The following is a 17,940-nucleotide window of genomic DNA, read 5'->3' as shown; positions in this document are numbered from 1 at the left end:
CTAGGTTCACTTAACAGTATTATATTTCATTCATATTATAACTCAAAATGCACAAAATTTATATCATTTAAAGAATTATCTAATCGTTGCCACATGTTCTATTCAAATACTATAATAAAGCTAGAACGATGTATAAAAGAAATTAAGCAAACAAAACAAAAAAGAAACAGTTTTTCACAGACCATTGAGTATTTCTCATTCAATTAATTCAGTTCTCACTTCGAGAGAAGGCAAAAATACATAAAAACTCAAAATATCTATATTAAAAATTACGAAGTAAATCAAACACTTATTTCCTCGAAAAAATTCCAGAAAGAATTAAGCATGATTTAATTGGCAATAATAAATGAAGGCGTTATCCTTGTTGTTGCGAAGCTAAGTTACTCTAGATTGGCAACAAATCCACTACTCTGCTGTTTCAAATGTAATCAAGAAATGGCCACCATCAAAAAAATTATTAGGCTTAGCGGCACTTAAACAACTTTAAAATTGTTGATAATTCTAAAAATATTGCATGCAGATTCACTAAAGGCATAAAAACCTTAACCGGAAGATAAGAACAACATAATTCAATCCTTTTTAAAGCAAAAAATGTACAATTTACAAACATATAAGAGTAAAGAAACTGAGATCATTGAGCTGGGTAACAGAGTGGATATATATATATAAATATATTTATATACGTTTGGTACGGCCGATTGCAACCAAAATACGAGGTGCACATCTACATGTTATCGCAGTTTTATATACAAAATTTCAATGTTTTGAAGCTACTCGTTTTTGAGTTATGCGAGATATGTACGTACATACGTTCGTACAGACGCCACAAAAAATTCTCTTCAGAATTCCCTTTAAAGCAGTTTTATAATTTTTTTGGAGGAAAAGAGTCTTTTATTCTGTCCTTATGTACAGATATCACGCAGAAACGTTGTTAAATTGCATTCGAAAGTGGTCAAAATGGATATTTTCGTTGAAATATGCTGCCTGAAATTTTTCGCAATAACAATACTTCCGTTTTACTTCGTACAAGGAAGTAAAATTGGTTAATAAAATCACTAATAATTAAAAAATTAAATATTAAAATAATTCAATAATTAATGCTTAAAGAAATAGTTTAAATAAAAATTTAAAATATGAAGTTATAAATTAAAATTTAATAAGCGATTTTTAATATAATTTTATTATTATATTAAAAACAAAATGTTCGATATCAAATTTCTACTGAAATTTTGTTCAGGTACAAAAAAGAAGTGTCACAGCTTTCTTATTTAGGGCTCCGGGTAGAATTATGATTGATACCCAAAACTAAGAAGTACCGGAGCAGGGATCAGGCACAATTTAAGCTCTGGAGAAAACTGATGTATATTTTGAGAATTCTGAATATTCTGAGACAATTACAGGGGAAAACTCTTACCATGAAAATATTAAAAATACATTTTTAATTAATTACATAGCTAGTTTGATTTTGCTAAGAATTGTTTCGTAAATGGTGCTTTATAGCATTATACCTTGCTTATTTTCCACATATAATAAATGGCTGAAATGGAACGTTATAATATCACTGCAAAAATAAAAATGCTTTATTTTAATCTTATCTCATAAATATAATTAAAAAATATTACCATTTTTTTAAATGAAATTTATCAATGTTACAATGTTCTAAAAAAAACTGCCGAAAAATTCCTAGATCTCGGAATTAAAAATTTTCTATAGAAACAGATCTTAAAATCGCCAAAATGTTGATAAGTCGCCAAATTTAGAACGGTTTAATTAAAGAATTCACATCCCAAAAAGTGAAAAGTTGTTTAAGCTCTTCATTAGAAAAAATGAAATAATTTCGAAATGCTTATGTTTCACTTCTTGCTCAGAAACTCGAGTATTTGTATTAGAAATAGGAACAATTATAACTCATGAAACCATTCAAAAGATAAACATATTTGTCAGCAAATCGCCAAAAATACAGGGTGTTTATAAAGTCCCAGACCCATTTTGATGTTTAATAACTCATAAAATAATGAAGATATAAACAAACTTATGGCATTTATTGATGGAATAACTTACATATTTTCCTTTTCATGTTTGAATATCTTTACTTTTGTAAATAACGTCTGCATGTGTGGTTAATTTCGGATACTTTCATTTTCCAGTCTAAATGTTTGTACTTTTCTAAATATCGTCTGCTCATTAATTGCATTTTTCTCTCTTTTGCTTTTGGCAACTATTGTAATGTTATGTTTACTTTTGATGTGTTTGTTCTAGTACTTTTGTATGTGATGTTTTATTCCAGAATTTATGCAAGAATTAGAACCGCAATAGCTTCTGTGGATGCTGACATGTTTGCCGGTACCTGGCGTGAAATTGAACATTGACTTGATATTCTCCGTGCGGCGAAGGGGGCACACATGGAAGTTCATTAACAAGGGTCATGAAACTTTTTGAGTCTATCTAACCATTTATGTTATTAATTTTAATCTATCTTTATTAATTTATGAGTTATTAAACATCAAAATGGTTCCGAGACTTTATAAACACCCTGTATTACTCTAAAATGTTAATTCACACTCAAAATGGTAGTCGCAAAAACAAACAGAAATTTCAGACGATTAAAATTAAGGATGTTCTGACAATTTTTGGTGAAATTCAGGACTTTTAAGGACCAAAAATCAATTCCAAAAAATTTAAGGACTTATAAGGGCTCTTTAGGACTGTACGAACCCTGAAAAAGTTGTTCCATGGAGCATATCAGAACAAGTGCCCTCAAAGTCTTCTTTGTATGCTGAGTGGAGACCAAGAATTACAAACGTTAAAGTTTCTATCCAGTGTATGTTATGATGACACTTTATTGCTTAATGGTCTGGTGAAATTGTTTTAACAGCAGTTCAGTCTACTGCTTGATGAGGTGATATGAGAAGTTCGAATGCAGCAAATTCTTAAAATCTTTCTGAGTGAAGAAATTAAATGAGACTTGAATTGTTGGCTTTGGTCCATAGTTATAATTTTTGGGATTCTGAATCTTGTAATCCTATGTGTAATGAATTTACAAGCGATTCTTTCAGTCATAACATACTGCATAGGTATCGCTTTAACCCAACGAGAAAAATAATCTATAAAGACAACAAAGTATGTATACCCCTCAGATGGAAGCAAGATTTCCATAATATTGAGGTAAACATACTTGAATCTTTGAGATACAGCATGAAACAAATGCAAAGAGCTACAACTGTGTCAGTGAATTTTTGACATCTGACAGTCTATAAGCACATGAACCAGGCCTGACAGACCGTGCTCAATTCAATATGTCTTTTAACATCCCTGGCCACACAAATTAATCTTGAATAACTCTACGGGAGCTTTACTCTACAGGAGCTTACTCTACAGGAGACAACAAAGTATGTATACCCCTCTTCCATCTGAGGGGTATACATACTTTGTTGTCTTTATAGATTATTTTTCTCATTGGGTTAAAGCGATACCTATGCATTATGTTACGACTGAAGGAGTCGCTTGTAAATACTTGGATATGATAAACAATGAAGTCAACGGACTGAGTAGCATTTTGCTTAAACATACGGTTGACATTTTCCAGCACTAACATCACAGTAAAGTTTCAAATTAGGACACATTTGCAAAAATTGTAATTGAAGAGATCAGGCTTTCTAAGTAGGTAAGATAACTGGGAGTCTTTAGCCTGCTTCTCAGCCACAGTGGATAAGACGGCTGGAACTAGGTAGATCTCATTTATACAGGATAAAGTGTTAGCCCCAATATTATCAGATCCAGTAACATGTCTGACATCCATATTGAATTGTGATATGCAGTTGAGATGTCCATGTTGCCATGGGGAACCTAAATCAGACCTCTTTGAAAAAGTGAAGGTCAAGAGTTTATGGTCAATGTATATTGTAAAATGTTGCCCAGTAAACTATTCTAAAACTGTTTTACAGTTGAATAGATTGTTAAGAGCTCTCTGTCATGGGTGCTGTACTTTTTGCTGGTAACACAGTTTATGTGAAAATAATGCTAGAGGTTGCAAGTCTTTACCATTTAATACAGCACAAATAGCATTGTTAGAAACATTGGCCATCAGCTGTTAATGAGGACCATGATAAGCTATAGTTACCAAATTCATAAAGTATCTTTACATGTACTAATTCAGAAGTCAAACAATAAAAATCAGCATTATATTTTCAGAGGTTTTTGTCATTGTTTGACTTCTTCTTATTATTATTAGTAATTAGTATTTGTTCAGCATGTTATTGTGTCTTAATTATCTTCACATGTTTCAAATGCTTGTGTTAAAGTATTGTCCCAAGGAACTGGTGACTCTCTTAGCAGTCATGCAAGGGAGCTTTGGTTCTGGTAGAATCTCAGATGAAATGATGGTAGAAATTAAGCATTGAGAAAAAATGTCATAACTCTGTAATAGTTTCTTGTTTTGGAAATTTGCTATTGCTTGAGATTTTTCAGGAAGTGGTTTTACCCTAACAGATATTGTAAAGCATCCCAAAAAGGTCACAGAGGACTATCCTATAATAATAACAGACTGAATATAATATAGAACACATTTAGTTGGGTTAAGTTTCAATCCATGCTATCTGATGCAATTTAAAATTTACCTAAGGTGGCCCCTCATTTGATGACAGGATTAGAATATCACCCAAATAGGGTATACAAAAATCTAGGCCACCTAACACCTGATTTACAGATTCCTCTAATAAGTCTGCCCTGTGTTATGGGGGGGGCTAAATAGCATAAAGAGAAATTCAAATAAATCAAATGGGGTTATTACAGCAAATAGTTTTATGTCAGTTGGATTAACAGGGATCTGGGGATATGCAAAGTTAAATCAGTACTCTTTTCCCATAAAATACTAGGGTATAGTCTTGTATATGGGGGAAAGGATAATGGCCTAGAAATGTGATGGCATTCAAGTGATGATAATTGCCCCAGGGATGCCATGCACCATTTGCTTTTTAACCATATGAAGGGTGCTTGCCCAAGGACACTTTCATGGATGCATGATACTCTGTGACAAGAGAAACTCAAATTCCTCATGAGTGACCATAAGGAGCTCAGGCGATAGCTAATGCAGTTTAAAAAATACTGAAAGCTCCTAGGTCTCAGTGTGGGGAAAGGTAATGTGATCTTGTCACTCTCTGGGTATGTATCATGAAAGAATAATAAGTTCAGAATATTCTGTTAAAATTTTACCAAATTTGAAAGAACCTAAAAGAATACTTAAGATGCTGCTGCCCAACAGAATATGAGCCAACTTTTTCTGTGAAGACAGCACTGTCTCAGTATCAATTCCATTTTTATTTTTAGCATCAACTAATAAATTAAAACTTCTTCAGAAAATCAATGCATATGATAGGTTGACTAACTCTGGCAATTACGACAAGTGAACACCAAGTGAACATTTGCTGCAAATTTAAGTAAAGATACAAATGTTGATTATCAAAGGTTGGGATTTTTGTTTCGCTTGCAGACCAAAAGGACTTTTTGTTCCATAAAGGACCAACAGACTGTTTGGTGTGATAAACCGGAAGGACAGAAATGTCAGCTATATCAATCAAAAATTTCAATTTAGATGAACAGTTGGCCAAAAGAATGGGATTTAATGGCAGTCACATTATGGCAATAACAGAACTATTTTCCCTTGTACTATATAGAAAAAAGGGAAGTATATTTTTAGTATTAGAGCCAAAATTTATATGATAAAAGCATTGATTAATTGCCAGCTCTTTATAGTGCCCCTGGAATGACTGCAATTATACCCTTTATGATTTTAAAATTTCTTGTCTCTTGAGCAGCTATGATGATGCATAATTGCAACCAGTTCACTCCCCTCCAGAGTGAGCTGTGCAATTTGTAGTGATGGCACATTGCATACTGCATTAATTTGAGGAGACACAGCCAGATTTTGACTTTTGGCCACCACAACAGCCAACAGTAACAGTCCATTACTCAAAGCCCCTACTATGCTGCATATGATAGCAGGAAAATGCATGAGCCAGAAAGATTTCAGGAGTATTTCCTCTAAAGTACCAACTGCAAAGTAATGAGAAAGGAAAATTGATATAAAGGAAAAGTATGTATGTGCAAGCAAATGAGATGGATGTGAGTCAGCAGTTTCTATACCTCGCAGCAAAGTACATATGCCTGATTCTTCATGCTCTGCGTGAGATTCAATAAGATGTTTCTTTAAATTTCCAAACAGCTTATCAACAGGGGATTATCAATAACATTACTCATGGACATGAAGATATCAGCATCAACTGCTGCCACAATATGATCAAATTTAATTATTTCACAAATAACATTAGCTAAGGAAAACTGCACTTCTAATCTAAGAAACCATCATGAATTGGATTTCCATAATGGAACATACAGATTGGTTTTCCAGAAAGGCAGCGGCTTAAGCCCTACATGCATGATATGATTTCCACTGATGCTTTCGCTCGGATTAGTGAGTGGCATGATGAAACATATATACAAGAGACATACAGAGAATACAACAAAAGTAAATACATAAAACAAAATGCAATATACTTATTAAAACATAACGCACAATGTTTCCCCAAACACACATATTCAATGAGCAAAACCACAACACCTATGACAGAGAAACTGCAGCTAGTGAGTTGTAATGAATTGCATTTCAAATAATAAATTAAAAATACTCTTTAGTAAAAATGCAGAAATAGTACATGTAAGTTAAAAAAAATTGGCTTAACACCTACATGCACAATCTGGTTTTCACTGATGCTTTCGCTCGGACTGGTCAGCGACATGATGAAACATATATACAAAAGAAACACAGATAATAAAAAAAATTTAAATGAATACACAAAACAAAATTCCCAGTCAAAAAATTAAAAAAAAAAAATAATAATAATAAATAAATAAAAATCTGAAAGCATTCAGAATGTACGTTGTGCCCAAGTGGGTGTTTTCTTAACATTTTGTGTGTTAACCTTCATTTATTAAATATCATGTTCTTCGCACTTAAACAATAAAATTCAATTCAACAGAAATATCCCAAAATAATTTTTAAATGAGCATATCTTTAGAATTTCTAATACACCATTTCGTGCATTGGAGATAAAAATGTCCCCCCCCCATACAGTGCTGACAATTGCTCACTTTGAAATCGAGTTTGTTAATCAAAAATTCGTTAAAGTTTTATAAAATATGAAATAGATAATAAAACAAATTCCAAATTTGAGTTTCCAGATGCCCATATTCGGGTGGAAACATACGTTATTCAAAATTGATGGCTCTAGGTACCATTGTTTTATCACAATGCGAAAAAAATACATACATTTATGTAGATTCTTTATCATTTAACTTCTTTAAATATAATACAAGGCTCTAATGTTTGGTGGCAACAATTTGATAAGTGAACTGACATTTTCAATGCAAAATACCAAAATGAAATTAATAGTCCTTCTGGGCAAATTGCCCCTTTGGATTAAAAAATCTTCCTGAAAGTTTTACTGTTGTGCTTTTGCGAACGTACCACAATGTACAATGAAAGCAAAAGCAAAGAAATATCAACCACACAGAAAAGTACGTAAAAGAAGAGCTAATAAATATTTTAGGAAATTAAATAGTAATAAATAATTTGAAGTCTTCTAAATGACTTAATTTTTACATCATATTTTTAACAAATATTCTATATATTTATAAAAAAAATATATAACATTTCTTACCACAGTCTTTTTCATCAGACATATCTCGGCACTGTGAGACACGATCACAGATTTGATTAGGTTGAATACAATTACCATTGCTGCACTGAAATTGGCCAGGACTGCAGTGGAAGGGTGGGCAGTCAGGAGGCTCATCTGACATGTCACCACAATCATCTTGGGTATCACAATACCACCAACTTGGTATGCATTTATACGTTGCAGCACATATAAACTGTGAGCTGCAAAATGATGCATCACAAATCATAAAGAAATAGTAGATGTAATTTTCAAATTACATGATGTTATGTACGTAACATCAGCAAATACTGCATAAAAAGTTTCACACCGTTTCCATATCGGAAAACTATAAATGCTTTATGATTACACAGGTTGCCAAGCTGCCAAAGTGCCAGAAGTTAATTCAGCCTACAAATTAAGTCAGATTTCATATACAGTACAAAGTCCGAAATCCAGATGCCCATTATCTGAAATGATCTAAAATACGGACCTCAAAACCACCAACAAAGTTTTTTTCGCAGGCTTTACACATGCGCATTTGATTCCCCCCTCTGTGCATAATAAAACATCTGGAGAGACCCAATTCTTAATTTTACTTTGACACTAAATAAAATACCTTGCTATTGAAGAAACAATCATTTTAGCATAAATTTGTATGATCAGTAATTTGGCTCCATTGCTGCATATCTTCTTGGAACATTCCACATAGATACACTGTTGATCTGACGTCAACCTGGCGAATCATTATTTATTATACTTTCCTTTCATTATCGCATGTTTATCAAAACATGAAAAATGTGAGTAATGACTCATGTAGTGATGCCTAAACAATTTTTTTTATGTTAGTAATTGAATAATAAAGGAGTATAGTAACATTTTATGCTGACATTACGCTTGGCTAAGATTACAGATTTAAGTTAAATGTGCTGAAAATTGTTGATGAGAAAAAATTTCTTTCCATATGCTATAAATAGATTTTGTTGATGATACTCATAGACCCAAAGATTACATTTAAGGCTTTTTGAATTAAGAATAACTGATTTTTCACATAAACCAGAACCAGTGCGAGGGCTCGTATAGGCACAGAATTTAGAACCCACAGACACTGCATCAAGCGGTAAGATATCTAGCGCCGGCCCACTATAAGGCTTAAGTATATGTGGGAATTTATTTATTCAGAACTCTGATAAGCCTTAAGCATGTGCAAGAAAAAAAACATAAGTATAACAAATAACTAATACAAATTCAAGCTTAATTGTCTCAGTGCGTGATAGAAGCAATATAAAATTTAAGGGAACAACTTGTCGTTAGTTGCCAACCTTATGATGCATAGCCAAATATGCATAGTGAAGGACAGCTAAATTTGATGATGACATCCGAGAATTTTAGAGGTTTTTGGATATCGCAAAACAAAGGTGAAATTTTTCAATTAAAACTAATAGATTTTGTAAAGAAATATGAAGCGGTAATAAATGAAGATGATAGATATAAAAGAAGTTTTCCATTGTGATGACAATGCCTCTCAATCATCAATCAATTAACGAATGGCAAAATCTGTAGTATGGTTCTAGATCCACCGCTACCGATAGTGAAGAAAGTGACAGAGAAGTTACTGAAAACAAGAAAATTTTGATTGACAAGTTAGTCGGAATTCTCGAAACAGCAGTTTCAGGACATCAACAATGTAACTAAACAAGAGATTATGTCTGTCTACAGAATTAATGAGAAAGTGTTAGCACAAAAAATGAAGCAACTTAAACTGAAAGGAATATTTAATAAGGTAAACAAATAAATATTCAGCTTTTTCTGTAAATTTTGATACCGTTTAGTTCATAAATACTTCAGTATTTCATAAATCACGATTTCATATTTTTAATTTTATAATTTCTATATGCCATCTTACTAGATTTAAACTGATGATCTAATATCCGGAAAAATCCCAAATCCGGAATTGCCAAAGTCACAATGTGTACAGATTTCGGACTTTGTACTGGACAGCACTTTTTCATACTGAAGAGGGGGGACATTCTTTTCTGTCATTTGCTCTTATTATACACATCATGACAAAACTTTTGAATATGCGAAATAGAAAATTTACTGACTCAGAACAAATGAGAAATAAGAGTGTTTGGATCAAGAGATGTGATAGAACTGTTCGTGTTGCTTTTTATTGTGAATGTGTTATGGTTGGTCTCAAAAGTTGAAGTAGATCATCTGTTACAAGCATGCAAAACAAAATCAATTTCATTCAAAGTAAAGGAGTATCTGTTAAATATAACTCTGATCTTTCTCTCTATATATATCTATATATCTGTACAGAACCTTTGCAATGTATTACAGAAACCTTATATTAATTAATCAAATGATAACATGTTGCTCTGTGGATTGTTTCACTGATAATGTATATCCAAGCTTAACAGTTAATTTTCAAAAGCAGTTCTATACCATATTTTTAGATGCTATACATACGTTACATCAAATTTTTGGATGACACACACACACACACACACACACACACACAAAAAAAAAAAAAAAAAAAAAAAAGGCTTGTTGATGATGATAATAGCCGCCTATAAATTGTACACATATATATGAAGTTTCAACAACTGGGAAAAAGTAACAATAACCCCCCAAAGTGAGATAAATAAATAAAAATACAAAAGTCTTAATATTAAAAAGAAACTGAAATCTGATTTTTATATGCAAATTTCAGTTTAATAGTTAATTCTAAACTAAACAGTTATGATATGCCTATTAGTTTAGAAATTAATGCTAAAGAAATAAACAATATAAAACCAAATCTTATATTTAAAATGGGGTGGGGGAACAGTTATAACTTCATTTAGTTATAAGTTAATGGTAATAAATTACTTGAAAACTTATTTAATTAAAAAAAAAACTTAAATTTTCAAGATGTAGCTGCACATTTCTTTCAACAGACCTCTTGTGCACAAGAGTCTTGCAACAAATATTTCTCCCAAGTAACAATATTATTTTGCCTGGATATAAAATCTGCTCACTAAATGGAACAAACAAATCTTCAAGAACTTCTACTGGCTAAAGTTCTTCAAATTATATCTAAAAATAAAGACAGCAAAATGAGCACAGTGTCCCATGATTTCTCTCTGCTGTAGTTGACATTTTATGTTCAGCCATGGTCATGCTATAAAATAAATAGGCAGCACATGTACTCTTTTATCATTTAAAATTCTTTGATGTTTTAGGTAAAACTGTCAGTCAGATTTTCCAGATTATTACGTTGGGACTTTGGCAATTCCGGATTTGGGATTTTTCCGGATATTAGTACTGATATTCAATATGTTTGACCACCTCCTAGAGTCTTTTAGAATTTTTTGAATTCATCAAGGAAATTAAAGAAATCCCCAATGCTGTTGTTGGGATTCGAACTCTGGACCTCCTGATATGCATCAAGTGTGCCTCCAGTTACACAAAAAGGATATCAAGAAAGGAGGGAGAAAATACCTTATATACTCCCCTCTTTTAAAAGGTGACTAAGAAGGAAAGAACATATTCTTCAAATTCTAGTAGTGATGAATTATCGTACGCCACCTTTTTAGTTTGGGCACCACTGGTTGAGTCTTTTAGAATTTTTCACAGTCAGGAAATTCAAGAAATTTGCAATGCCCTCGTTGGAATTTAAACTCCAGACCTCCTGAATACATGTTGAGCATGCTTCCAGTTACACGAAGGCATGAAAAAAGGAGGAAGGAAATACTTTATTCTATTCCAGTCCATATACAGTCTATGTATCACAAATCTATAATCACAGTTTATGTACACACAAAACTTTCAGTTGATCTATTCATTGACATTTTTTATGACTGAGTATAATGCAGACAATTTATACATTAGTAGAGACATTAAAGGATCAGAAGAATTAGTACCCTAAAATGTATCACAATAAAAAAAAAAAAAAAAAAAAAAAGATAAAGCCTAAAATTTAAACAATATTTCATTCATGGTGCAGCAGGCAGCAGAAAACATAAAAAAAAAAAAAAAAAAAAAAAAAGTAATAATGTTTTGAAAACTTTTGAAAGATATTACTTAAATCCAGCACGCTAAATGAAAAAATTCTGTTTGCTAGATATACTAAAATTCAGATTAATACAAATTTAATAACAGAAATACTTTCTTTGCAAGCATTGTTTCAACAGAAGATTAATTGAAAGTAGATATTAAAAGCATTCTTGTACACACCTGGTGCAGTTATTTCTACATGATTTTTTATCTTCTTCTAAAACATAATTCTCTGGGCAAGCACATGTTGCATTACCTCCTGGTTTTAAAAGGCAAAGAGTGGTACACTCTGCAGCCATGCATGGATTTAGTGTCTTCACTGGAAAGTAATAACTCTCACTTTACATTTAAACATTAATAATTAAATAAAACAAATGTAATATCAATACACATATTTTGTGCTTAATAAATACCTAGTAATGCAAAATAAATTAGTTATATATGATAATTTTGCTTCAGTAATTTTGCATTCGTAACAATGTAATTATTAACGCATTTATGATAATAAAAATATTATGATTTCAGTTACGTATAATAATTGCATGCTAAAAAGTAATGAATAAATGCTGAGTAGCAAACAAAATTACTTTTTAACATTTTAAATATTTAATAATGAAAATTCATTATTTTTAATGTTATAACAAAGGAAAAACAATCATTAAAAAATTATAAGATTCTGCTTATTATTTTAACTTTTCAAATATATTTTGTCTATGCATGAAGCAAATAATTATACCACTGCACTTTCAAATTCACATATATGGCACATTAACATCTATATACCAGATGAACTGTAGTGAAATAAAAAATATGACTCTCACATTGTATTTGCCTATATGGATGAAATACTTGAATATCCATTGGCCGATGAGTGGTAGTTGCTATTGTGGTGTAATTGTCACAATGGTATTTATGGCATCTTTCGATACTTTTAGTAACCCAATCTGTCCAATACAGCTGGTCTTCAAAAACCGTCAAAGCAAATATATGATGAACAGCATCATAAGGTCCTATAAAAAAGTCCTCTTTACTTTTAAATATATATTTTAATATCAGGTAATACTGATTCAATATAGCCAAAAAATACTTTTTATATTTGACATACATACATACACACACACACACACACAAAGAACACACACATATAAAACATAATGTTTTCACAGAGCTCAAAAATATAACTTGAAAATTTTTTTATTCAAAATATAAGTGCTTAATAGTATACAGCTTTTATGTGGTTAGTTAAACTATTAAAATCTTATCATATTTCAAAAGGGAATTACTACTTTATTTTGATAAGTTATATAATTATACAATTTCCTTTATTATACTATTTAAAAGTATTACAATAAAATTTTTTGATCATCAAAATAATGTTTTAATAGATAATTTGAAGAAGTAATTTTGTCTCTTTAGATAAAAAATAATCAACGAGTTACAATTTCATCATGATAAAGCTTACAACCTAATCTACCATTAAGTTTCTAAAAATGACAAAACAGAGATCAAATTGATATTCTTTGACATACTGCATAAAGGTTCTTCTGACATAAGGGCTCAATAATGAATTAATGGAATTTAAATTGGTAGAAACAGTTCTTATTAAGCACACATTTAAAGCATTGATCATAAAATTGAAAGCATACTGTTCCAATTACAGAATCGTTGATCTTTCTTTAAATAATTAGTCCAAAAAAACAGGAAGAAGTGAAAAATTTAAATAGAGCGTAAACCGAGCACAACAATAGTTGAAATTAATTCAAGAAGAACACAGATATTTAGCAATTTCTCTTTAGCATACAAAATAAATTGTTAAGTCCCTCAAATCCTTTTCAAGGTAAATCCTAACTCACAACTCAGCTAACCACTAGATCTCAAAGCAGATTCATAACTGAACTCCCTAGCTATATGACCCATATTTATACCCTGCAGCATGAGGCTCTGGAAACTACTGGAAGAATCAGTCACAGGGCTTTAAAAATGCACTTTCATGAATGTTCCAGAAAAATGCCAAGTTGGCAAAAAAATGCCAAATGTTGGCAACTTGGCAACAAAAATTGACATGATGGCCTTTTAGGAACGAAACTGTCTAAATCACAACTTCTAATTGAGCTATTTTTATAATTCCACAGCCTGTGCACTCAGAATTAAAAGATCTACAATTCTATGCAACAAATAAATATTTAAATAGAAGATATGTGGCCACAAATTAGATTAAACACAAAATAGACCATAAAAATAAAAAATTCTAAAAATAATCAATACAATTCTAAAAACAATATAAAGTATTACAACTATATAGAAAGTCAAAATTGCAATAAAAAAGAATAAAATACTTACTTCAAATATTTAAATAATATGAAAGAGGAGAGGATAAAATGAGAGGTGGTGTAAAATATCATTGCTAAGTGAAAGAAATGGTATTGTATCATGGAAGTCACAATGTAGATTGACAGTCCATAAGAGACTTACAGTAACTACAGACCAAAGCAATCATAGGTAGAAATATAAGTAATTTCCATATTAACAAAATGGAAATTTGGAGAAAATAAAAAGTCAAAAATGAAAATTTTGCATTTATTTGAAAAATAAATAAATGAATAAAAATTAAACAACAATAATTAATTGAGGAAATACAATTCACTGTTTCTGTAAACAAATTACTAATACACAATCTCAGATGAGAGGAAACCAAGCCAAGGTCTCTATTTTGGATGGCAAATTCAAGCACGGGGCTGGAATGTATTTAGAATGTTGTCTAAATTTGCAACAACATTAGTAGTTTTAAAGCCAAGAAGATTTATAATTAAATAACAAAAACCCTTTTAAAGGAACAAACAGTTAAAAGAAACTTAAGTAAAGCCAAACAACTGTTACAGATTACAGCTGTAAATATATGATAAGCCTCTCTTAAGAGGACAACACAGGTACTCTGTCACTGACAATGTCAGTTTGATATTGTCAGTGATGCCTGAAGTGTCAGTGGAGGTGCAGTGGCAAATGAGAAATAGAATGATCGCTTCAGGCTGTCTTATTTCCATGTAATGACTCTTGGAAAATAGAGAAGCACTACAACTATTTTCTAAGGCCACACTAACAAAAATTAACTTTGGACCATCTTTGGACCATAACTTTTCCATAACTTTGGACCAATGAATTAATTCAAATTAATGTACGTCAAGCATATACAATGGAACATCAACATGGACTCTGTTCCAGCATCTCGATAATCAATGCTGCTCAAGACATTAGTCACAATTTTCCTATGTGTGGAGTGTGAATTAATTTTTGAATCTCACAATATTAAACTGTAAGAATGAAATGATTATGTTTAGAACAGTTGCATGTAAAATAACAAAAATAAAATGTGTATGTAAACATAATATTCTGTCTAAAAGAAAGGAAGCAAGGCATTTAGATTTTTTATAGCCAGTCAACAACTTAGCTTGACCTTGGACTTTAGTTGGAATGGTAGCCTGCCTTTTGGATTTATTCTTTTTATTTTTGGGGTTTATTTTGTTCTCTTTCTTAAATATGCTGACTTTTAAACATGGCCACACTATATTTCACAAGATGCGACCATTTAGTTATATATCAGCTCCTACATTAGAGCTCTAGGACTGTCAAGAGTAATTATGTTAGTTTGTAGTTATTCTTACTAAGGCAAGTCCTAATGAATTGTATTTAGGGTAAAAGACATCACAAGCACTCCTAGAAAAGACCCCTCAGAAGCAGAATATAGAAAATACAGCCAAAGATAGAAGTGAACAGGGAAAACAAATAGTAGCTAGGATGAAAAAAAAGCTTCATGGTAGAAGTGAATCGTGAGATCCTGCTGCAACTTCCAATGAAGCAAAGCTTCTAGAGATATTAACATTTCTTGCAATTTGCATGACCAAGATGAAGAATCTTAATCTATCATACCCAGTTTATGAGTCAGCACTTGAGAGCACTTCTGCATCAATCTCAAATGAATAGCCAGAGGATGTGAAGCCAGAATGTAAAGAATCTCCTTACTTGGGGTGAACAGCTGGAAGACAAAAACTTTTGATTTGGCAGATCCACACAGTTGGTGAGTTATAGAAAAAAAGAACAATCAGCAATTATCTTCCTTAAGCAGTCAAGTTGTATTATTAGCTGGAAAACTTTAAAAAAATGTACTTTTAGGTTCACTGAAAGTGACAGCAGGCATTTGACATTTTCTGCATGGTACAGAACACTGGCAAATAATAAGATTTCGGTTTATGCATTCTAAAGCCCAAAACATAATTTTTTGTACACCCTGCAAGATTTACCAGAAATATGTTGCTGCTGCTCCATCAGCACTGTGCACTACAGGATTCTGTATTTCGAAGTTCCCGAAAGATTAAATGGGCAAGAAACATTTGAAATCCACAAAGAGAGCATGATTAAGTGGAAAATTCAAGTATCGAGTATGACAAATGATATCGTGCCAAGGCATCGATCATGGCATTGTACAACTAATTCACACACAGAAAGAAAAATGAAGAGATCCTGCAAATAGTCATAGATGCTGTATTGTATCTCATAACAAACCTTCTTTCCATTGTCTGATGAGACTCCAACAGCCTGCTTACAGAGTATTTTTGGCCTAGTCAAAGAGATTTTTCGAATTTGATGTCTCTAGCTGCCAAACATAATTAAACTCTTAAGTAGCAGTTACAGCACCTGAAAAAGGGACTGACACATTTATTAAAGGCAACCCAGAATAAAATTATTGACATAATGGTGAAAACTGTTTGAAATGGCATTTTAAACATTACGGAAGCCAGACACTAGACAATACTGTTTGACTACAATCCAGATGTGCTTAGGTGATTCAATACATTAAAACAAAATGTGGCGATGAGTGTGAAATACAGGAAAGTTTTATTGATTTCATAGAAGCTGGTTGAAAGACAAAATACCTTTTTCAATGGGTTGTGGAAAAATTGACACTTGATGGTTTGGATTTTGGACAATGTTATGGTCAAACTTATGACAACAGGTCTAGAATTTTAATTTTCATTATTAATGCCATAATAATTTCAACAGTACTACAAGCCAGATAAGAACTTAAAATTACTTATGAACCAGGAAATATGAAAAACAAGACAGGAACTAATCTTTGCCATTTAGTGACAACTTGTATTCTGTATGCAATGACAATGAATGTTGAGAAGCTTAGGGAGTGGCTCCTCCCCTAGATTAGAAAATAAATGGTGGCAAGGACTGGAGGCTTAGAAGCACTCATGGCAGAATTTGAGGCAAGCTCACTGGAGAGGCAGGAACTCTCTTCCCCTGGGAGGCATCGTGCAGGTTTTTAATTATGTAACTTCAGATATGCACCTTTCTTTATAACAAAAAACAGCATATACAGAATTTCTTAGTATAAAATAGATTTTACTTTTTACATCAAACTTTATCCTAAATCTGTGTTCATTAACAAAAATAAAACTTGATAGAGAAACTTGAAGAAAAATGAGCGAGGGTGGTAGTTTTAAGTTTTTGCCCAATCTTGAAAAAACCAAAGTGCTTCTACTGCAATAATATGAGGGAAAAAACTTATCTTTCATCGGCCACTAAAATTAAAAACTCATTTTCTAGTCATTATTTGACTGTGTTTTTCTCAAAATACATGCAAAATGGTATCTATTCACATGTCAATGTATCTCCAGATATAAATTATATGAACCAAATATTATATTACTAATATTAAATAATCAGGTACAGCTGGGTGATCTAATTTATGCAGCAGAATATTGGCTTTCAAACACATTTTTTCATATCCTGAACAAATTCTTTTTTCATTTTCATCCTTTCATCTTTTGGCTTTCTAAATGAACATTACAATATTTACACATCAAGGTATGTATACTTAAGTATAAACTCTTGTGAAAATTCCTTTATTCTACCAATTATTTCCTCTTTGTGGAGACCGGTAGAATTAAAAATTTCAGAATACAGTGTTGAAGTAAAGGTTTAAAAAACATAACAAAAGAAAAATATGCATATTCTTCAGTTTGTGACATGACTCAACTGCCTGAATGAGACAAATGCTACTAAGTGAGTGAGTAGGTATTTATACGAGCCAGGAGAACGTACGGAATTCTGAACAACATGCAGTGGGTCACTGGATAGTGTGTATCACACTACTTAAAAGAATTATCTTTTAATACTTACTTTT

At 31.8% G+C, this 17,940-nt stretch overlaps 1 protein-coding gene across 7 annotated transcripts in view; it reads right to left on the bottom strand.

Moving 5' to 3' along the window:
- The window catches only part of LRP1 (LDL receptor protein 1), a 627,804-nt gene that overhangs the window by 179,338 nt on the left and 430,526 nt on the right, over positions 1 to 17,940 (bottom strand). For all 7 annotated transcript variants that reach the window (XM_085820318.1, XM_085820321.1, XM_085820322.1 and 4 more), the window contains 3 exons: positions 12,575 to 12,763; positions 11,934 to 12,072; positions 7,716 to 7,936 (listed from right to left, as the gene is read on the bottom strand). In XM_085820318.1, coding sequence (XP_085676444.1) covers positions 7,716 to 7,936; positions 11,934 to 12,072; positions 12,575 to 12,763 — 549 coding nt within the window. The remainder of the gene's footprint in view (positions 1 to 7,715; positions 7,937 to 11,933; positions 12,073 to 12,574; positions 12,764 to 17,940) is intronic.

This window comes from Stegodyphus dumicola, chromosome 7, assembly GCF_044657685.1.
Source record: "Stegodyphus dumicola isolate Sdum_Otavi_A_Nest chromosome 7, ASM4465768v1".
NCBI classification, from domain to species: Eukaryota; Metazoa; Arthropoda; class Arachnida; order Araneae; family Eresidae; genus Stegodyphus; species Stegodyphus dumicola.
This window is presented reverse-complemented; position numbering and strand designations above follow the sequence as displayed.